This window comes from Schistocerca nitens, chromosome 3, assembly GCF_023898315.1.
Source record: "Schistocerca nitens isolate TAMUIC-IGC-003100 chromosome 3, iqSchNite1.1, whole genome shotgun sequence".
NCBI lineage: Eukaryota > Metazoa > Arthropoda > Insecta > Orthoptera > Acrididae > Schistocerca > Schistocerca nitens.
This window is the reverse complement of record NC_064616.1, coordinates 605,557,589-605,580,769: the sequence shown is the minus strand read 5'-3', so window position 1 is coordinate 605,580,769 and position 23,181 is coordinate 605,557,589. Positions and strand designations below refer to the sequence as shown.

The following is a 23,181-nucleotide window of genomic DNA, read 5'->3' as shown; positions in this document are numbered from 1 at the left end:
CGGGAAGCAGCGCGTTAGAGCGCGCGGCTAGCTGGGCAGGCAGCAACAATAGTACCAGTACATGTATTCCACTGTCAGAGGTGTCAGAACGGTTTTCGCTCAGAGCTTTCCAGTCGTTTGTTTCTGGTACCGGGACCCTCACCTTGAACTGATACATTTATCCTTCTGTATCATCCTTGAAAGTTTGTAACATCATCAAGGAATCATCCTTAATTTTGACGCTCTGTAGCATCGTTGGATGATGTTCCCACTCATGGGCTCCTATTCAGGCTATTAAATACCCGCTCCCCTCTCCAATTCCTAGAAATTTGTAATGGGAATTTCCAAACACCCTGTAGAAAGCACCAGCCCGTAATTTACGGAAATTGCATTACTGTGCGTAGACGTCTGGTGCCACATACCTCCAGAAACCCACCAATGTTTTGTAGCTTCCATGCCACGCCGAATCGCTGTCATACTGTGTTCCAAGAAGGTACTAAGCATGTGGCCATAATGTTTTGGCTAATCAATAAAAATAGGGTCAACGGGTAAACTAGAACAATAACGGTCAAAGGAAGCACGTTCTGTTGCGTAGGAAGTTTTATTTATTCACTGATGACTAGCTTCGGACAGATCGTCCATTAACAAATCATCCACGTACGTAAGTCGTGCGCTACAACCAGACATGCATTACAGGCCATAAAACATGTAAATGTGGCGCTATACCACGTAGCGTCAACATATGAACATCGCTGTATGTGGCCTGTAATGCACGTCTGGTTGTAATGCAAGACTTAGTACACGGATGATTTGATGATGGACGAGTTGTCGAAGCTAGTCATCAGTGTATCAACAAAACTTCCTACGCAACTTAAGACGGTTCATTTAACAGATAGTGTAATCGCATAACAGCTGCAGACCTGTTCAAACCTAGCTTGCTGGAGATACAAGAGTAAATTAGAACTTACCGAAATTGACGGTCACTTCAGTACGAGTCGCCGGGTCGTACTTATGAACTCGCATTCCGTCGATGTCGACGAAGTACAAGACTTTCTTGTCTGTGTCCCAGTGTGGCCCCTCTCCTAATCTGCAGGGTTCGGAAATCTTCTCCACTGTCACTGGAGACATTATGCTCTGGCTGTAAAATAAAGAAAAACACAGTTTAATCAGCGGGAAGGGGGCTCGGTGACATAAAACTGAATGGCATATAGGATCAACTTGATATTAGAACAAGAAGACAAGTTTTTAATACTGAAAAGGAAGAATGGTTTGAGCCAATTTTGGGCACTGTTAGGCAGTGCTCTGGTCTCTAAAATTGTCTTCGTCTAGCAGTTCCTGGTCAGATTGCCCTCACTACCTACGAATCGAGGTCACACGTAGTATTCAGTCATGTCACACTGTTCAACAGTACAGGCTGCCAGATTCCAGAGTAGTATCTAAAAGGTACAATAGCACGCTAAAGCCGCCAAATAGACGAAAGTGAACTAAAATAAAAGTTAATGCCGCTCTCCTGTTTTTGTATTCCAGAAGGAGGAGAAAACGAGAAAAAAAGAAATTGGGCTTTGTGAATGTGTTCTTTTTTAAGTAAGCCAACTGCTTCCGAAACTTCAGCTCGTGAGCGGATGTTGGGTTCAATATTTTTTCCAGAAATTCACCAAAATGTCGAGACACGATTTTGAATATATTGTAAACACAATTTGTCAGGGAACTGGTAAGGCTAGTATCAATATGAGAGACTGTACCAAACTGACAAGCACCTTTTGGCTTTTGGCTGCTGATGATTCTTAGAGAAGTTTGATCTACGTGTTTAAAAGACTTCTCATCGCTATGTCCCTTAGTATGAAAAGTTTGCGCCACTTTGGTAGAATGACTTAACTAATTAATTAAGCTACGTTTGAAATAACTACAAAACGTTTATGTTAGTACTTAATTAAGAAAGGATTATGAGTTTCATGACTTCAATACATTTACAACGAGAGTTACTGGAACATCGGAAGTAATGTTTACAAAGAGCGTAATCGAAAAAAGCACAGTTGACAAACTGCTGCTGATGAGCGCGGAACCACATGTAACGAAGTTTACAGAATACCTACAAATCTTAGAACTTACGCAGAATACACCTATGTCTCACTGCTCTACATTTTATTCTTGTACGACGCTAGCAGCGACAACTCAATTACTACTTGTTTTGGCAATTTTTATACACACATCAAAAAACGTTTTGCATCACCCCGGTTCCCAGAACTCCCGAAGAGAGACGTTGACTGTGGATATTGTATCACAGACATAGTCCCTTTGACTGTTCAGTGACGTCACTAAACCCGCCCAAAAATGTAAACAACCATGCATGAGCAGCGCCTATTGGACAGAGGGGGTCCGACAGCAGATCAGTTCCAGTCATTACACCAGGAAGGAGGTACACAGATCGTGTTGTCTGTAGTTCAGTCACGCCTAGACGGTCAATACCGCGATTCGATCGCGTCCGCCAGGAAGGGCTCTCAAAAAGGGAAGTGCCCAGGCGTTTCGAAGTGAACCAAAGCGATGTTGTTCGGACATGGAGGAGATACAGAGAGACAGGAACTGTCGATGACATGCCTTGCTCAGGCCGCCCAAGGGCTACCTGCAGTGGATGACCGGTACCTACGATTTATGGCTCGGAGGAACCGTGACAGCAACGCCACCATGTTGAATAACGCTTTTCGTACAGCCACAGGACGTCGCTTTACCACTCAAACGGTGCGCAATAGGCTGCATGATGCGCAAATTCACTCCCGACGTCCATGGCGAGGTCCATCTTTGCAACCGCTACACCATGCAGCGCGATACAGATGGGCCCAACAACATGCCGAATGGACCGCTCAGGATTGGCATCACGTTCTCTTCACCGATGAGTGTCGCATATGCCTTCGTCGGAAACGTGTTTGGAGGGCAATCCGGTCAGACTGATGGCCTTAGACACACTGTCCAGCGAGTGCAGCAAGGTGGAGGTTCCCTGGTATATTGGGGTGGCATTATGTGGGGCCGACGTACGCCTCTGGTGGTAACGGCTGAAGGATACGTGGATGCCATCCTCCGACCGTTAGTGCAACAATGGCGAGGCATTCGTCTTCATGGAAAACAATTCGCACCCCCATCGTGCTCATCTTGTCAATGACTTCCTTCAGGATAACGACATCGCTCGACTAGAGTGCCCAGCATGTTCTCCAGACATGAACCATATCGAACATGCCTGGGATAGATTGGAAAGGGCTGTGTATGGACGACGTGACCCACCAACCACTCTGAGGGTCTACTCCGAATCACCGTTGAGGAGTGGAACAATCTGGACCAACAGTGCCTTGATGAACTTGTCGATAGTATGCCACGAAGAATATAGGCATGCATCAATGCAAGAGGATGTGCTGCTGGGTATTAGAGGTACCGGTGTGTACAGCAATCTGGACCACCACCCCTGAAGGTCTCGCTGTATGATGGTACAACATGCAATGTGTGGTTTTCATGAGCAATGAAAAGAGCGAAAATGATGTTTATGTTGATCTTTATTCCAATTTTTTCTACAGGTTCCGAAACTCTCGGAACTGAGGTGATGGCCGGCCGGGGTGGCCGAGCGGTTCTAGGCGCTACAGTCTGAACCGCGGGACCGCTTAAGGTCGCAGGTTCGAATCCTGCCTCGGGCATGGATGTGTGTGATGTCCTTAGGTTAGTTAGGTTTAAGCAGTTCTAAGTTCTAGGGGACTGATGACCTCAGAAGTTAAGTCCCATAGTGCTCAGAGCCATTTTTTTGAACCGAGGTGATGCAAAATTTTTTTTGATGTGTGTAGACTCCGTCACGCGCGATTCCGGCCTCACCGGAAACAACGTGCCAACTCTCCTTTTTCAAACTGCATCCATACTTCTGACCGTCAATTTATTGCATTTATGAAATTCATGTTTCTCTCGTTTATCCACGTCTCCATTCCTGTAGAAAAACAAAAAATCGAGTGCCTCTACACAAACTTTTCAACTCAAGCGAAATCACACTATTTCCGGGGACTCGGCAACGCCGAGTATTGTCAACGTGAGAAAAATGAATCAAGGGTGAAAGTGAGAGGGCAGCGTATATAGCCATAGATCCAGCCATATGAAAGGTACTCCGTCCCGGGCGGGCAACAACGCCAAATACCTCGGCCACACCTCGGCAATTACCAAAAACTTGCTGCTCCATCATCAATATTGCCAGGGCAGACGGATATAAAAAGTAAAGCAATCATCAATCCGAAAATTATTTTAAACTCCACATTGCTTTATTAAGATTAGTCTTGTGGATGGTATGTGGTTGCCTTCCTCTGACCTTTGAACTGACTTACGCAGCCAATTATAGGGGGACTTATTAGTCGACCACAATATTGCACCTGGGGCCATGGCGTTTCGGATGGAGTACCATGAGTATACGCAAAATTGAAGCCTGCCCACTATCTTTCCCCTATACATGTCACCGAATCGTTAATACATTTTTCTCTTGAATGTACATACAAACTTTTCCTCTGCATGTAAATTTTTTGTGATTTTTTCTCAGATAACGGAAGTTTCAGCTCATTGTTTTTTATTCTTATTTTTTATATGTTTTTACAGTTTCAAGTAGATTTCGAAACACAGTGTAACTCAGCGTCCTGCACATCGGCAAACATTGCAAGAGGTGAAAGAAGTGATAAGTGGCAGATAAACATGCTAGAATTGATCGGTACGGAACCCGTTGCCTACACGCCGCCATCAAACAAAAGGCCGAACTTGCCAGGATTCGAACCTTATTTTTCCGCTCTTCTCTGTTTGCGAGCATCTTTGCTCGCACTGACTAGCACGGCGCGCACCTCCAAATTCTCAAACAATTGCTTTTTGCCTCATTTTTAACTGGGGTAGGAGGAAAAGCAAAATTATACGTAGTAATAACTGGATGTAAATATTTTCACGCTGAGGCGTGGAAACCTTGTGGATAACAAACGACAAATAAGTTCGTTTCCTAGCAACAGCAACGCCGTTAATGCAGCCATGACCAACAACATATAAAATTCTCCAGGTGAGGTTCGAACTCTCGAACTTAAGGTGATGACACTTACGTGCTGCCTACTGCGCTACTTTATTTCTATTTATTTATTTACTTTTTAAATCAGTCAGCTGGCGGAGACAACGAAATTGAGGCCCGGCTACGATCCCTATACCTGTCACCGAATCGTTAATACATTTTTCTCTTGAATGCACATACAAACTTTCCCTCATCCTTTATATTTTTTGTGTTTTTTCCAGACAATGGAAGTTTCAGCTCTTCGCTTTTTTATTTTTATTTTTTATATTTTTTACTTATTTATTTTTTATAATTTTTCCGTCATCTTCTTTGTGGAAGAAAGTAGAGATTTTTTTCTAGTAACCACATGAGAACAAAAGGTAAACAATATACTGTTCTTGAAATAAAAATATCCTTTCAACAACATTCTTGGAAGGTGAAACGAATAGAGAAAGTTGTACACCACTTGTAGCATTCTTTCTTTAAAAGCAAGCTACAAATTTTAAAAATGAAAAAATAATATTTACCGTAAAGATCAGGGTACTTTTCACTAGTCGTTTTGGTCTACTTGTTTGCAGGCACTTGATGTTACCTCACGTATATCCTACACCCATTCTTTCAAATACAATTTTCAACGTGTTACGATATTTCCTGTTATGGTCTGTACATATGCAGCGTGCAGTTTCGCAAATTGCTCGAATACCTGCAGCTGAAAGCAGTGGCCCTTCCCAGTATGACACTTTCACGTCTCTCAAGCAGCATAGGCCATACGCTGCTCGCCGGCCGGAGGGGCCGAGCGGTTCTAGGCGCTACAGTCTGGAACCGCGCGACCGCTACGGTCGCAGTTTCGAATCCTGCCTCGGGCATGGATGTGTGTGATGTCCTTGGGTTAGTTAGGTTTAAGTAGTTCTAAGTTCTAGGGGACTGATGACCTCAGAAGTTAAGTCCCATAGTGCTCAGAGCCATTTGAACCATACGCTGCTCGGTTACTGATTTGATCGTTTTCACTATGCATATATACGCGAAAGTCAGTATCGTTGACAGGTCGTAAGTTGTTGACGACACAGCTGACGTATTTCCCCAGTAACCAGCGTATAGCATTGTTTTTGAATTTCGGAAAACACTCTTCTTGTGGTCTGCAGATTGACATAAGCATTATATATTCCGTTAAGGATCTGGTAAGGAAAGCTATTTGTTGACTGATCCAATTCCAATTATTTATATTACCGCTACAGGTAAATCTGTGTATGATGGTGCCCACTAGATTGCAACTGGCACAAAGGTGCATTGGGTTTAAGCCAATTGCACATAGTCTGTCGTTTATACTGATGAGGTTATTCACTGTCTTGTACCATGCAGAAGGTACGTCAGAAGATAGCCCGACAAAACTTATATTTTGCATATAGCATCCCAGTTAAAATGTTAATTTTTTTCTATTTTACTTCTCCCCTCAGTTTTCTTCCTCTCGCGGATAATGACCGTGATGTCATATTTTGAGAGCATCAGACTTTGTCACTAAGGTAACTTACATAGATATATAAGACTCGCACATGTTGTATTCGGCCATTTGTCCTCTGAAAATAATTATAGCCGTCTAGATCGCAAGGCTCGTTTATTGAAAGGTGACCGGGTTTCGATCATCACAGTCTTTTTGATGGATAATGGCTGTATGGAGCAGGAACGCCTGAATGACGATAGTCAGTTGTGAGCCTTGCAATCTAGACTGTTATAACTATTTTCATAGATTATATTTGGTTCGCTGATATCTCCAGTAATGTTTTCAAAAATAATTAGGCCATTTATCCATCTTGCATCAGTCAGTGATTAGAGGCTTTCTGTCTTAACTGCTTCGAAGAGCCTGAACGTGATTCTTTCTCAGTTTCTTCTAAGTGTTATGGAACTCCTTTTGAGGAAAAGTGCACACGCTTTGCCTAGCATGTCTTCTAAACCGAGACTCCCATTCCTGGCGACCAGTGTAACTATTTTCACATCTACTAGAAAAACTTTTTCTCATCATAAGTTATTTGTTATATTATATGTAAACTGAAGTTGGAGGTGAGAGAGACAGGAAAGAAAAGAGAAGGGATTACTGATGCCAGCTGCATCGGGACATTATGCGGAATCAGCGGACCCCAGCGGAAACGTATAACGGACCAGGATTCAACCTGGGGATATCTTGCTTACTAGGCAGGTGCGTTAACCACTGCGCCATTTTTTTAAATGGCGGCGCCTTTCCGCTGGTGGACTTGTGGGCCGTTTGCTTTGAGCGGGCCATTACGTGAGCGGTAGCGAGACGAATCGGAGCGGCGTGGAGGTGCGTGCGCGACGGCGTCTACTGGAGAGACAGTGTTACCGCAACTACGCCCGAACCACATTCCCCTCGAGCGCCACCTATCCACAGTCTCTGTCTATTTCTTCCATGTTCGCTGCTCAGAAATTCTAGCAGGAGGTCGGACGTACTTGTGCATCCGCACTGAAGGAGGTGGATCCATTGCCCATCTAGGCGTATCACTTATATGAACCTGTGCCGTATAGTAAGCAGAATGCAGAAGTTGATAAATTTAATCCCTTGCACCTGGTTCATAGTACATTGTAAGTTTACTGTTACAGCTCCATGCATTTTCGCCAATGCTTCTTAGCAGTTAACGGTGATCGTTTTCATCGGACGTATCATTAGAGTTGTCCCTAGGCTTTTATGTTTTATGTCTGTTTTTGCCCATTCCAGTCTTATCCGATCCAGATCCCTCAGATTTAATACTTGACTTTTGTTTTCATTTGTTTTAGCACCCGATGTTAGACATATTTTTTAAAGATTCTTTCTAATATAAATGCCTCATCCTTTTTTTTTTCAGTACAACGCCCACGTCGTCAGCATAAGCCCTTCTTACTGTTTTTTCAACGTTTAATGTTAAGCCTGTTAGGCTGGCATGAACGTTGCTTAAAAAGGGCTCTAAGGAGACAGCATATAAAAGAATAGGCAGAGGGCAACCTTCAGGAACGCCTCGTCTTATCTGTATGGGCTTTGTTGTTTGACCATTGACTGCTACCTTAGCACTTATGCTGGTCGCAATGTTGTTTATTATATCATTAATCAAATGGTTCAAATGGCTCTGAGCACTATGGGACTCAACTGCTGTGGTCATCAGTCCCCTAGAACTTAGAACTACTTAAACCTAACTAACCTAAGGACATCACACACACCCATGCCCGAGGCAGGATTCGAACCTGCGACCGTAGCAGCAGCGCGGCTCCGGACTGGAGCGCCTAGAACCGCACGGCCACCGCGGCCGGCTATATCATTAATCGCCGGCCGGTGTGGCCAAGCAGTTCTAGGCGCTTCAGTCTGGAACCGCGCGACCGCTACGGTCGCAGGTTCGAATCCTGCCTCGGGCATGGGTGTGTATGATGTCCTTAGGTTAGTTAGGTTTAAGTAGTTCTGAGTTCTAGGGGACTGATGACCACAGATGTTAAGTCCCATAGTGCTCAGAGCCATTTGAACCATTTTTTATCATTAATCCGTGAACGAAAGGCCATTTTTTCCATTGTCTGAAGAAGGATTTTATGAGCAGCTTGGTCAAAAGCTTTGTGGAAATCGAAAAACAACAGAGCACATTTTATATTGGTCACTGAGGTAATTGCAATGATGTCTCTATACTCTGACATGTTTTGGCAAATAGTTCTATTTGCAGCACATGACTGGTGCAGGCTGAATTTTTTTTAGCCCAAAGACGAAATTCTTATTTATTATCCTACAAATTATTTTGTGATCAGAATTCAAGAGCGAAATAGGTCGAAAGTTCTTTATATTGTGTTTGCCGTTATACTTGAGAATCAATACTACTCGTATTTTGGCTTCCTTGAAGGGGAATATTTTTCCATTAATGACTCCATTTGACAAGCATGTTACCTTATCATTAAATGAAGACCAGTAACGGAGACCGTTGGTGCCGGTGATTTTTTCAGGGGTGACCTAGATATTGTCTCTTGCATATCTTCGTTGGTAATTAGTGACAGGATCTCGTCATTATCTATTTCCGGTGACTGCGGGACTAAAAGTTTTGCGAAATCCTCGAGAGCTTCTTCGTCAGTTTGGTTGGCAGAGTATAATTTGTCATAATATCTCTAAACTTCATAGAGTATATCCTTTTTGGATGTAAGTTTTGTATCATTAAGTGCTTGGACTTCGTCAATGAAAGTTCTGCGTCTGTTCTTGGTGTGTCGTAGAAAGTGGTACAAGGATGGTGTTTTATCTTCTGAGATAGACTAGGCCTTTGACTTAATTCTGAGGCCTTCCATTCGCTGTCTCTTAATAGTTAACGATTTTGCTTTCATTTTCTTGATGTCAGGCAGCCTAATACTGGCCTCGTTCACTTGTTCGGATAGGTCTATTAACACTTTGTATTAAAACTCTACAGCATTTTACATCTACCTGGATCGTTCAGCGCTGTACTGTATGAACTCGTCTTAGTTTAGGTCTGGTTGTTTTTCTCCACGATTGATGACGTCTAGGTGCTTGTCAGCTGCAAGTAGATACTTCCGTTATTGATTGCTCTAGACCCTTTTCTTTTAAAATAGAGCTATTGAAATTCCACTCATTTCTAACAAGCTGCGTCGGTTGCAGACTTACATTGATACAAACTAAAAGGCTGCAATGGTCACTAAAATACACTGGAACTGTTCCGTCTTAAGTAAAGCTCTCTTCAAGGGTCGTGACACATAGATCCTATCGAGTCTACTACATGAGTTTATAGCTATATAAGTATACTCGACGAATGCTGGATGTTTAACTCCGCAAGCATGTTTTGGTTGTTGATCGGTTGCTCGGTATTTTAACTCAGATGAGTAATTAAAATTAGGTTGCAGATCATTACAATTTAAAACACAGTTAAGTAACCACCGATTGTGAGGTTACATCGACTTTTCCTCAATAAATAAATGAGTTGATCTATAAAAAATTTGCTGTGTCCAGCCTATGGGTATTTCCTGATGGAGCATATACATTAATACCGTGACATTGAAAATTTTGATCCCTATGGCTCTTCCGGATTATGTTCTTTCCATTTCGCTTACTGGAATCCCCTCTCTGATTAAAAAAACTGTTCCTACGTTTGCAGATGATAGAGTCTATATTAACAATTCCGAAATAACATTCGATTTTGAATTCCGGTACCACGACTTCTTGCAGTAAGGCGATTTCTGTCCTAGATTCAGATGGAAAATATTTTGATGCTGTCAGTTTCAATGGTAAGCATCTTTTATTCATGTTTACTATAGCAATGGAGTAGGCTTGCATCGCTAAATTAAGGGGGATAGCTGTTTCCAGTCACGATCAGTATAACCGCATGCAGTTGCCTTATGGAAAACAGTGTAGATCTTCTCACACTATACACTTAGTAGTTTATCGGATTCCCTATGTAAATCCACTTCTTTTTGAACAAGTCGCGTGATACCTTTTTCCTTCAACCCTTTACAGCGCAGTGTTAGGTGTCACTTAATTCGTCTGCTCTCTCCTCATCAGTTCCTTCCCTGACGATTTCGTATTTGACGTTTCTTTTCTTATTTTCTGCTTTGTGTGACTGCAGTTTTCCTTGTTGACGCGTGACGACAAGATCTGGTAGGTTCTTCGGCTTCCGCCCTTGAAGACCGTTGGTAGCCTTCGAGCTGCCAATATTTGGTACCGATGTGTTTGCTGTTATGCTTGCAGGGCACTATCACATGCTGACTTCCTCTTTCAGCGTTTTGTCGGACGTCGGAGTCAGCGTGCTATTTACTAGGGACTTCCTAGACTTCCTCGTACTAACCTTGCTCTGCTGTGCATCTACACTAAAGAGCCAAAGAATCTGGTACACCTGCCTAATATCGTGTAGGACCCCGCGAGCACGCAGAAGTGCCGCACCACAACGTAGCATAGACTCGACTAATGTCTGAAGTATTGCTGGATGGAATTGACAGCATGAATCTGGCAAGGCTGTCCACAAATCCATAAAAGTACGAGGGGCTGGAGATTTCTTCTGAACAGCACGTTGCAAGGCATCCCAGATATGCTCAATAATGATCTTGTCTGGGGAGTTTGGTGGCCAGCGGAAGTGTATACACTCAGAAGAGTGTTCCTGGAGCCACTCTGTAGCATTTCTGGATGTGTGGGGTGTCGCATTGTCCTGCTGGAATTTCCCAAGTCCGTCCTAATGCGCAATGGAAATGAATGGATGCAGGTGATCAGACAGGATACTTACATGCGTATCACCTGTCAGATTCGTATCTAGACGTATCGGGGGTCCCATATCACTCCAACTGCACACGTCCCACATAATTACAGAGCTTTCACCAGTCTGAACAGTCCCCTGCTGACATGCAGGGTCCATGGATTCATGAGGTTGTCTCCATACCCGTACACGTCCATCCGCTCGACACAGTTTGAAACGAGACTCGTCCGACCAGGCACCATATTTCCAGTCATCAACAGTCCAATGGCGGTGTTGAAGGGCCCAGGCGAGGCGTAAGGCTTTGTGTCGTGCAGTCATCAAGGATACATGAGTGGGCCTTTGGCTCCGAAAGCCCATTCGGTGAAGTTTCGTTTAATGGTTCGCACGCTGACACTTGTTGATGGCCCAGCATTGAAAGCTGCATCAGTTGGCGGAAGGGTTCCACTTCTGTCACGCTAAACTATTCTCTTCAGTCGTCGTTGGTCCAGTTCTTGCACGATCTTTTTCCAGCCGCAGCGATGTCGGAGATTTTATGTTTTACCGGATTCCTGATATTCACGGTAAACTCGTGAAATGGTCGTATGGGAAAATCCCCACTTCATTGCTACCTCGGAGATGCTGTGTCCCATCGATCGTACTCCGACTATAACACCACGTTCAAACTCACTTAAGTCTTGAAAACCTGTCATTGTAGCAGCGGTAACCGATTTAACAACTGCACCAGACATTTGTCTTCTATAGGCGTTGCCGATCGCAGCGCCGTATTGTGTCTGTTTACATTTCACTGTATTTGAATATGCCTATACCAGTTTCTTTGGCGCTTGAATGCAGTTTGGTAGTTCGCATCGCAGTTTCATGCGAACTTTCCAGAGCTCCGCTACCAGCAGAGACACTTCCTGTTGCTGACAACACTGTATCTTTTTCTGAGAGTGTCGCCACATCGACTTGCATTCCCTCATCTTCTATTGTTTCTTCATTAGATGGTTTTGGCTTCCTCGTCACATGAGACTTGCAAGAAGATTCCTCATCAGACTGGTCACTAGTACGTTCAAATGGTCGCTTCTTCTTTGTAAGCTCGCTTTCATGGAGTCATTGTTCAGCGTTACTTGGAAATGGTAGAGGCAGAAATTCGTTACTGTCAACGACGGTAGTATCGGAAATGCTAGTTGAATTCATTTCAGTCGCCGGTTCAATTGTGTTACCGTTTGGTAACATGTCACTGAGTGTTAATTTCCGGTGTTGCGTACATTATTTTTTTTAAGCAAAAATACGACGTGGGCAGTCCTGACGAAGGTGACCAGATTCATTACAAATATGACAGTTTGGGACTTGTATTGTATCAATAACATTGGCCTTGTGGTCATCTAGAGAGATGTGAGATTGAATGTTCACTTTACTTCCATTTCTACAGCTCGTACGGCGTTAAAACATTGTAGCTTAAACTGACTGACCATCTTTCATTGACAATTTTCCTTACCACACCATACTTTGAAAGGGCTTCTCTAACTTTCGAATTTTGTACCTCAATAGGTAAATTTAATACTTGCACATTCCTGATTGTAGAATCAGCATTCTTGATTCATACTTTACTTTTTGTCCCATTTCGATGTACAAAATATATCTCACTACCATATTTTTTCCAGAAAACGATCTACCATCAACGGATCTACAAGTTTTACGAAAATGAAGTTATTATCACAGTGTAATTGCAAGATATGTACAGAATCAGAGAGGATGCCAGTTACTTCGATAATCCAGTCATGCATTGTTGATGGTTGAATTCGACGAATTTCCTTGTCGAAGGAAAATACCACCATGTTTTTCCTCACGGAGTTGGCCATGATTTGCTGCAGCCTTGAAATTTCGGACAAAGCCCAAATTCCGTCAGAGACGACGCAAACGACAAATTAATACACAATAACAATACTTGTAAAACACAGAAAACGATCGTAACGAACAAGAAAACACGAAACACTGGCGTAAACATCATTGTTGACGGAGCAAACTTAGACGTGTGCCATCGTTCCGGCCGGCTGCTGTGACCGAGCCGAGCCGAGTTGAAGGCAACTCTACTGCGGTCTCACGTTGCTATAAAATATGGCCCTTATAAATGCACCTTAACATATGTGTTGTCACTACTGACAGGTTTAAGCGAGACTGAAAACTACATTTCTCCATGTAGCATGCCAGCAGAACATACGCAGTTAGTATTTTTGTGGTTTATTTCTGAAATGGATGTGGTGAACAAGACCGTCAGTCACTCAGGCCGTTCATACCAAAACTAGCAGGAAAAGCATTATTTCCGTTCTCTTCCCTGTGTCACGAGTAAGTTGCTATAAACAACGCCGTCCGAGCAGCTAACGATCCCACGTTCTCTACAATGTCAACAAATAAATAGCGATCCATATATAACTCTGGAAATAGAGTTCTGCCTTGATCAAGCACAGCTTTGTTCTTTAACTCCCATAAATGTTTCGGTGAAGTGTCACCATCGTCAGTGAAGTGAGTTCATTTTAGTTTCTGTCGGATAGCAGGTAAACATTTGCTTAGTAATTCACTGTATATAGGGTTTGGGATTATGGTGTTTATATTTCTCAAGTTATTAACAAAATATATACCTTAATATTACATGCTGATGTTACTAGGAAATTTTAATAACCAGTTAGGCAGGGAAAGAAAATTCAAAGACAGAACAGGAAAACACACGGCCCAGGAGAGGACAATCAAAAATGGAGAGAACCTGATAAACTTCTGCAGGAATTTCGACCTCAAAATCGTGTCAACGCAATTCCAGAAACCATAGAAGAAACTACGAACTAGGAAATCCCCCATCAACGCCCTAGGAGAATTTCAGATGGACGACATAGTAATATTTCCGGAGAACACCAGTGAAATTATGAATATAAGAACAAGGAAAGGATTTTTCGAATCCGATCATCACCTACTCCAAGTTAAAGCGAAATTTATACCCAACAGACAAATTAAGAGAACCAAAAGAACTTTCAGACTCAAAGAGTACCTACAATTAACCAAGAAAGAAATAACAGAAAAAATTAAGAAAACTGGCAGTAACGACTGAACAGAACTGTCAGAAAAAATTACGGAACTGATAAAATTGGAGCAATCACCGAGGAAAAGGAAATACAGGTCGTGGAACATGACATGTGACAGAGGCATAGAAGACAAGTACAAGTATGGAAAAAATTTAGAAGGCGTAGAACATTCGAAAAAGGGAAGAATTCAACAGGATACAGAAGACCACTTCGAAAATAATCTATAGAGAAAAAAAGTGGTTGCGAAAACAACAGATTGAAAGAGGTAGAAGAAGATTTCAACAAAAACAACGCACGAAATTTTTAGAGGACATTTAGAGAAAATATGACAGAATAGCAACCACCGAGCTTATGCTTCAAAAGGTAAGACATAACACTGGAGTCAAACTCGAAAAAGAACAGTGAAATATTTGCGCAATATTTTGACACACAACTGAACTGTGACAAGCCGATGCAAAATCTAAAGTTCGAGAAGCCCACAGAAGTCTACAGAACCAGAACCTAACCTCGAATCCAAAACACTGACACACGAGGAGATGGACTGACTGCAGATGGACTGACTGCAGAAATCTGGAAATTAGACCACAAAAACGATACACCAAAAATACACAGTATCATCGAACATATCTGGGAAACAGAAAAGGTACAACAACAATGGAAGTCAGCCCCATTACACCACACAAAACAGACGCTAATAACTATAGAGGAATTTTATCCAAAGCCCTGTTAAATCGGCTAGAGCCTCCGATAGATCCACAGACTGGAGAATACAACGGAGGTTTCAGAAAGGAAAGATCATGCAGTGAACAGATCTGGTGCCTGAGAACAATACTGACAACAAGAAAGTCCAGGAAAACAACAATAACATTCGTCGATTTCAAGAAGGTCTATGACTCCATAGATACAGAAACACTCTTTAAACACAATAGAAGAAATAAAGATGGACAACAAGACCAGAAAGCGAATCCAGAAAACATTAACAAACACAGCACCCAAAGTGAAGTTTATGGGAGAGGTCTCGGAACCATTTGAAATAAATACAGGAGTGAGAAAGTGAGATGGCCTGTCACCCATACTATTTACCTCGGTTTTGGAGAAAGTAATGAGGACATGGGACAAAGGAGTCAATGGGGTAAAGATGGGGAGACACAAGGATATAACCGCCAACATAAAATGCCTGGCGTTTACTCATGATATAACCATCAAAACAAATCGCAGAAAAGAAGCCAAGGAAGTTCGAGAGATACTACAGAAACCTCAGCCAAAACTGGACTACAAATCTCAAATGAAAAAAACGCAGACAGACACCCACTGACAACGAATTATTGAAAGATAACACAAGTAGAACGTTTCAAATGCCTGGGGGACGTTATACAGAAATGAGGACTGAATTCGACATCCAATGAAGAAGGGCTCACAAAACTACGAAAATCATGCAAACTTACATGGAACCATTACAACAAAAGAAGAATTTCCGTCAGATCCAAATTAAGAGACCATACCACAGTAGTCTTATCGGAGGCCCCGTGTGCTTTAGAAACAAAGTAATCAACCGAAGAACGATAATCAAGGAGTTGGAAATACAACGGAGGAAAATACTGAGAAAGATTTACAGGCCGGTTCAGAAAGAGGGTATCTGGATAAAGACACCGACAAAAGAACTCTACGAACAGACAGAAAAGATTACAAACAACATCAGGAAAACAAGGGCGAACTTCTTCGGACACACATACGATGAACAAAAATAGACTCTACGGGAAGATTTTTAACATAGTGACAACTAATACAGTGAACACCAAATGGTTTAAGGAAATTGTGGAAGACCTCAAGAAATTGAAAATCTTCATAGGAAACATGACAGACAGGGAAAAAGAGAGAGAAAAAATTAAAAAACAGTCGATGGCATGGTGTTCATCGTCTTCCCCGCTCCCAAAAAGTCAGTTGACAAGATCGAAGATTAAGATGATATTGAGCTTCCTTTTGGACAGCATCATGAATTTCTACCCGAGGGAGGCGGGAAAGACGATGAACACCATGGCATTTACTGCCGTTTGGTCTCCGGATTGTATTGGTAGCACCAGGTCTCATCTCCTGTAATGATGTGGATATCGAACAACGCGTGACCAGGACGCTACGAGCGATTCCGCAAGAACCATTTACTGGCAGTTCCCAACAGCCTTTACAACCGATGTGAGAAGTGTGTTGCAGCCAATGGTGATTACTTTGAAGGTCAGTAACAGTATTTTGTTTGTAACTTTTGTTTCCTCCATTTTCTGAGGCCACTTTCTGAACTCTTCATACGCAACTCTTACTAGCAAGCGATGTGAAATGGAACGAGCGCGTAAAATCAGTATTCGGGAAGGCGAATGGAAGGCATAATTTGTGGAAGGATTCTGTGAAACCGCGATGCTTCTGTAGAGATGGTAATGAGGCGAATTCTGGAGTTCTTATCACGTAGGTCAGTACCAGACCTTGATCAACTTCAGTGACACGCATATGGTCGTTAAAGCCACGTGGAAGTTGACATAATAAAATAAAACACCTGCAGCCGCCGTTTTGATGTTATTTTATTATACTGCAAGCAGTTTCGGTGACTCAATACACCATCTGCGGCTCTTAACTGACGCTGAGGGAGTGTACTCTAGTCGTATACAGCATCCCATCAGTGGCCAATATCTATGAAACGGCTTCCGTAGAATACTGTAAAACCGATTTTGTGTCTAAAACCATCAACTTTACTACATAAATGAATGGCAAAGTCCCGCAGACCAACAATCATACGGATGGACATACAAAAATATGGAAGTTTATCCTAGATACTTGGGGAACGTAGATGGGGATGTATGAAAGAGAGGTGATGCTGTTCCCGCAAGATTGGGTAAATTTAGAAAACCGGTGACTATATTGCTATCGGTTTTCCAGCAGTGTCAAGTGGTAATGCACCCACGAGTTCTCGGCTGAGTATTCCTCGTCCACTGTCAAGTGGCAGCACAGTGGTGGATCAATTCATGCACACCCTGACATCGTTTATACAGGATGTAACGTGTATAAATGCAGATATTTCTACTGGTGACGAAGATGGTGTACTGAGCAACCATTGTTTACCTCATTTGCTAATATTGACAGCTATTACCAGTCGTATGTTTTTAGGTGGGGTAGTACCTCCAAATACTTGTGGCAAGAGCAAGCCATTAACGCTTATTTTCTCCTGGGCAGCAGGTGAGGTGCTGAAGTGTGGAGGCGAGGATCCAAAATGGTTAGTCTATACTGAGAGGCGTAGTTCACTTAGTGGTGCAGTTAAGACTGTGCAGAAAATATCAGGTCGTAAGGTTTGTGGCTTGTTCTGTGGGAAGACTGTTCGACGCAGTGGAAAAACAAACACATTGATGTCTGTACGTATTAAGGTACCACATATAAAAATATCAGCAATTATACCCATTAGACCCTGTACTTTGTACGGCAAAGAGTATTTCGTTCAGGCTGTCTGTGTTCAGGGGCCGTAGCTCCAACCACAGCTAACCTGCTCATGGAGAACTTTGAGGATATCTCCTTGAATACGGCTCCAGCAAAAGCCGAATTGTTTTTACAGCTATGTCGGCGACACATTCGTTGTACCGCCATAAAGGCGTGAAAACTTGAGAGGGCTCTTAGAAAACCTCAGTAGCATCCGTGGCCACATAGTAGGATGAAAAAGACCTTGCTTTGCCTCTTCTTAGCGTCCTCGTCCGCTGGAAACCCAATGGATATCTCAACCAGAGTGTATACGGGAAACCGACTCATATGAGCCGTTATCTGCACACTTTGAGCCAACACCCCCTGGCCTCAAGAGTACAATGTTCGAGGGACTTTAATTCATCGAGCGGAAGCTGTCTGCTGTGACGTTTCCATAAAAACCGAAATGTTCCTGTCCGAGAACTTTTATTAAAAGTTATTGTACTGACAAGGCACGTGTGTGACCTCGAACGCTCAGAACCGCACAAAAATGTTCTTAGAGTATGAGCCATTCGCTTACAAAACTGCGCGTCTTACCACGAGAGACATTTGAATGATCACATATTCAAGCTCTAATCGTAAGAAACAGTATATCGATATAACAGGAGCAAAGCACACCAATTTCAATGTCGTGACTGCTATATTTCCCTCTGTCTCAAATATCTGTTATTTGAGCAAAAAACTTTTTCAATAATGTTGCACAGTTATTCAGTCTTCATAGTGCACGTGTAAGATTTCAATTAAGTGATTGAAGCAAAATGGCAGAGAACAATATATACGTCTCACTAAAGCCGATTTTTCACATTCGACAACACTTCTGCACTCAAGCAGTCCAGTATCAAACGCCACAATAATTATTGTTTTAGATTGAGCTGTAAGTGTTCTTGCACTCAATAAGTATTTGCGTTGTTCATACGTAATGATTATCGGTAGTGGCATATCTATACAGTACCTAATTTTTGGTTTTCGCTGCATGTCACGGCGTTCGTTTGCACGACAACGGAACTATGAGTAAAAATAAGTGAAATAATGCAGAATCAATCTTATGATTCGGCTGTCAGTACCCGGCGCACACGAGATTACTGAAGTGGTACAACATCATTATCGTCATTTTTTGCACTTTTCTTGAAACACTTCAGCTTGTTCTTCTCCAGAAATCTGGAACATGTGATGTAATAGGCTCATGTAGACGCAGTATCGGAAATTATTTTCTTTCGCATTCTAGTGCCTGTTCGTGGCCGCTGTGAAAGGTGAAACCGCGTTCCAGCGGTATGGTTGCCCTGACCGTTCCTGAAGCATCGAGTTGATATCCTACTATAGGTGTCATTCGACCTTATCTTCGCAATCACAGTGGAGTAGACCAGAAGCTACGATAGATTAACCATTTCACAACTCTACTTAAATCACTGTCGACTACAGACTCAGATATGTATATTTCGATAGAGACTTACAAACACATTACTCACGGAGGTCACACGACTGAACACGGAAAATGTGGTGTCACCGCCAGACACCACACTTGCTAGGTGGTAGCTTTAAATCGGCCGCGGTCCATTAGTACATGTCCGACCCGCGTGTCGCCACTGTCAGGATCGCAGACCGAGCGCCACCACACGGCAGGTCTCGAGAGACTTACTAGCACTCGCCCCAGTTGTACAGCCGACGTTGCTAGGAAAGGTTCACTGAGAATTACGCTCTCATTAGCCGAGACGATAGTTAGCATAGCCTTCAGCTTAGTCAATTGCTACGACCTAGCAAGGCGCCATTTATCCTTTGCTATGTATCTAATGAAGCATATACAGTAACAAGACCAATGTTCACCAATTATTAATTAAAGTTAAGTATTCCAGCAGCTACGTACTTTTCTTTATAGCATTCATTAAGTATCCTGTTTCAGACCTCACGCCATCCTGCGTGAGCTTATAGCGTGCATTTCGGCTTCCTCAAACAACACGGTGTTGGCACTTCTGCCGACACTTCAGAAAAATGCACTTAAATTAGTGGCGAAAGCGACTGGATACGAGATAGTTATTACCAAACCGGGAGACTACGCTCAGTCAACCAAGAAAAACCCTGCACGTAAGTAATTTATATCTATATCCATACTCCGCAAGCCACAGTGAAGTGCATGGCAGAGGGTACTTCCCATTGTACCAGTTAGTAGAGCTTCCTCTCGTTCCATTCAAGTATGGAGTATCGGAAGAATGGCTGTCTAAATGCCTCTATACGCGCTGTAATTAATCTAATCGTATCTTACGATCCCTACGAGAGCGTAGGGGTTTTTATTGTATTCCTAGATTCATCTTTTTTAAAGCTGGTTCTTGACATTTTGTAAGTACGCTTTCTCGGGATAGTTTGCGTTTATCTTCAAGTGTCTGCCAGTTCAGTTTCTTCAGCACCTCCCTGACACTCTCCCACGAAACAAACAAACCTGTGATCATTCGTGCTCCCATTCTCTGTATACATTCAATGTCCCCGTCAGTCCTATTTGGTGCGGGTTCCACACATTTGAGCAATATTCTAGGATGGGTCACACGAGTAATTTTTAAGCAATCTCCTTTATAGACTGATGACATTTCCACATTATTCTACTAATGAACCACAGTCTGCCACATCCTTTACCTACGGCCGAACCTATGTGACCTTTCCACTTCATATCCCTACAAATTGTATGAGTTGGCCGGTTCCAATTGTGACGCGTTGATACTGTAATCATAGGATACTACGCTCCTTCCTTTTCCTGAAGTACACTACTGAGCGTTACTGAACATTTAAAGCAGATTGCCAATTTTTTCAAATGTTCAAATGTGTGTGAAATCTTATGGGACTTAACTGCTAAGGTCATCAGTCCCTAAGCTTACACACTACTTAACCTAAATTATCCTAAGGACAAACACACACACCCATGCCCGAGGGAGGACCCGAATCTCCGCCGGGAGCCAATTTTTTCACCACTTTGAAGTCTCATCAGGATCCAACTAAACTTTTCTGCAGCTTTTTTCGGATAGTACTTCATTATAGACAAATTCATCATGTGCGAAAAGTCTGAGGTTACTATTAACACTGTCTGCAAGGTTATTAATATAAAACACCAACAACAAGGGTCCGAACATATTTCCCTGGGGCACACCCGAAGTTGCTTTAACATCAGTCGATGACTCTCCATCCAAGATGACATGCTATGTCCTCCCTACCCCGAAATCTTCGATCCAGTCACAAATTTCGCTTGATACCCCATACGATCGTACTTATGACAATAAGCGTAGGTGTGGTACTGAGTCAAATGCTTTTCGGAAATCGAGAAGTACTGGATCTACCTGACTCCCTTGATCCATGGCTTTCAGAATGTCATGTGAAAAAATTCGAGTTGCCTTTCTAGCATCGATGTTTTCGAAATGCATACGGGTTGTCATGGAAGAAGACGCACTGTTTGAAATACCTCATAACGTTCGAACTCAGAATATGTTCTAAGATTCTGCAATAAATAAAACTAAACTAAACAAAACTCCGTACGAACAGGCCATGAAGGCCCAACGGTACCGACCGACAGCCGTATCATCCTCCGCCCACAGGCATCACTGGATGCAGATATGGAGGGGCATGTGATCAGCACACCGCTCTCCTGGCCGTTGACAGTTTTCATGACCGGAGCCTCTACTTCTCAATCAAGTAGCTCCTCAGTTTGCCTCACAAGGGCTGAGTGCACCCCGCTTGCCAACAGCGCTGGACAGACCGGATGGTCACCCATCCAAGTGCTAGCCCAGCCCGACAGCGCTTAACTTCGGTGATCTGACGGGAGCCGGTGTTACCACTGCGGCAAGGCCGTTGGCTCTGCAACAAATGGGTGTCAAAAACATTGCGTGGTAGTTTTGTGTGTCAGTTCCGCAAGTCTTCTTGTGGACGGATGTGACCTGTGCTTTCTTCCTTCTACTGGGTGCCGTTTTGTGTTCGAGGGATATACGGTAGAGGAGCTAACTCGACCGCGAATTCGGTATAGAAACTGATAGAGATTCCATCGTACAGTGGAGCTTTGTCCAATTTTAGCGATTTGTTTTTTCTGAACACAATTTAATATCTGTATCACTCATCTCTGTGGCGGTGCGACAATTTAACTGGGCTAATGCCCCTGGATCTTCATTTATAAACAAACATTTGTAAACTGAGTTCAGCTTTTCTGCTTTTGCTTTGTTACTCTCAAATTCAGTCCCTCTCATCCATGAGCGTCTGGACACTAGCTTTGGTATCACTGACAGCCTTCTCATATGACCAGAATATCTTTGGGCTTTGTGAGAGACCGTTCGAATATTCTACTACGCAGTCGTTAAAGGTTTCACAAATTTCTCTCTTGAAAGCCAAACACATTTCATTCACTCTGCATATCTATAGCCCTATACTTTGTTTCATACCAATTACGCAGTAGTCCCTGTTTCTTTAGAAGGATCTTTCCGTTGGTTGACTCTATACCACGGAGGGCCCCTCCTATCATTAACTGTTCTACCAGGTACAAATCTATCAATTGCATGGTCAACTATTCTTCTAAACCTGATCCATAGTTCTTCAAATTCTGTTCTCCAGAGCTAAATGTCTCGAGTTCGTTATTAAGATGCGACACTACTGCCCTTTTATCTAGAGTACTTAGAATATGAATGCTTCAGTTTTTTTAGTTGCCCTTTGTCATTTGGTAATCTTTGTTCCTGCAACAGCCTCATACTAACTGATACCTCATCCTGGTGCTCTTCGAATCACGCACGGGCAGTGGGAGCTATGTGAAACGTTGCATTGCCCTGCTGGTAGATGCCATTGTGTAGAGGAAAAACAAACTGCTTGTAGGGGTGGGTATGGTCCCCATGGATAGATGCATACTTTTCTTGATCCATTGTGTCTTCCAGAATAACGAGACCACCCCGGGAATGGCACGAAAACATTTCCCATACCATAACGCTCCCTCCTCCAGCCTGGACCGTTCCGACGATTGTTGAATGGTGTTTGCTTTCACCCGTTTCACGCCGATAGAGCATTAAACGCGATTCGTCTAAAGGTCTGCATGGGTGCACTAACCATGCGTCTGCTGCGGAGGCCCATACGCAGCAACGTTCGCTGAACACTAGTTGAGGAGACACTGTTGGTAGCCGCTTGCTTCATCTCGGCGGACAGTTGCTCAGCAGTTGCACGTCTATTCGCCCGTTCCACATTACGACAATGACTGCTCTATTTTACGCACCCTCTTGACATGCTTTATATATCCTCCACTGCCAGTGCTGCCTCCAGCTGTCTGTGACTGGATGTTGGACGCTGACGTCAAACATAGGCGGTAGTCACATTAATGTGACTGGGCCGTGTATTAGTGGACATTAATATAGGGACTTCTGCACAATCTCAAGAGATTCCTGCAACATAATTGCACATGCTGCAACAT

The 23,181-nt window shown here is 43.0% G+C and overlaps 1 protein-coding gene and 1 pseudogene across 1 annotated transcript in view; both read right to left on the bottom strand.

Annotated features, from left to right (window-relative positions):
• LOC126248537 (regucalcin-like) overlaps positions 1 to 23,181 on the bottom strand; it is a 135,924-nt gene that overhangs the window by 62,272 nt on the left and 50,471 nt on the right. Inside the window, exon 2 of the mRNA XM_049949596.1 lies at positions 948 to 1,117. Within this exon, the coding sequence (XP_049805553.1) occupies positions 948 to 1,117 (170 nt within the window). The remainder of the gene's footprint in view (positions 1 to 947; positions 1,118 to 23,181) is intronic.
• LOC126250075 (5S ribosomal RNA) lies at positions 21,478 to 21,595 on the bottom strand (annotated as a pseudogene).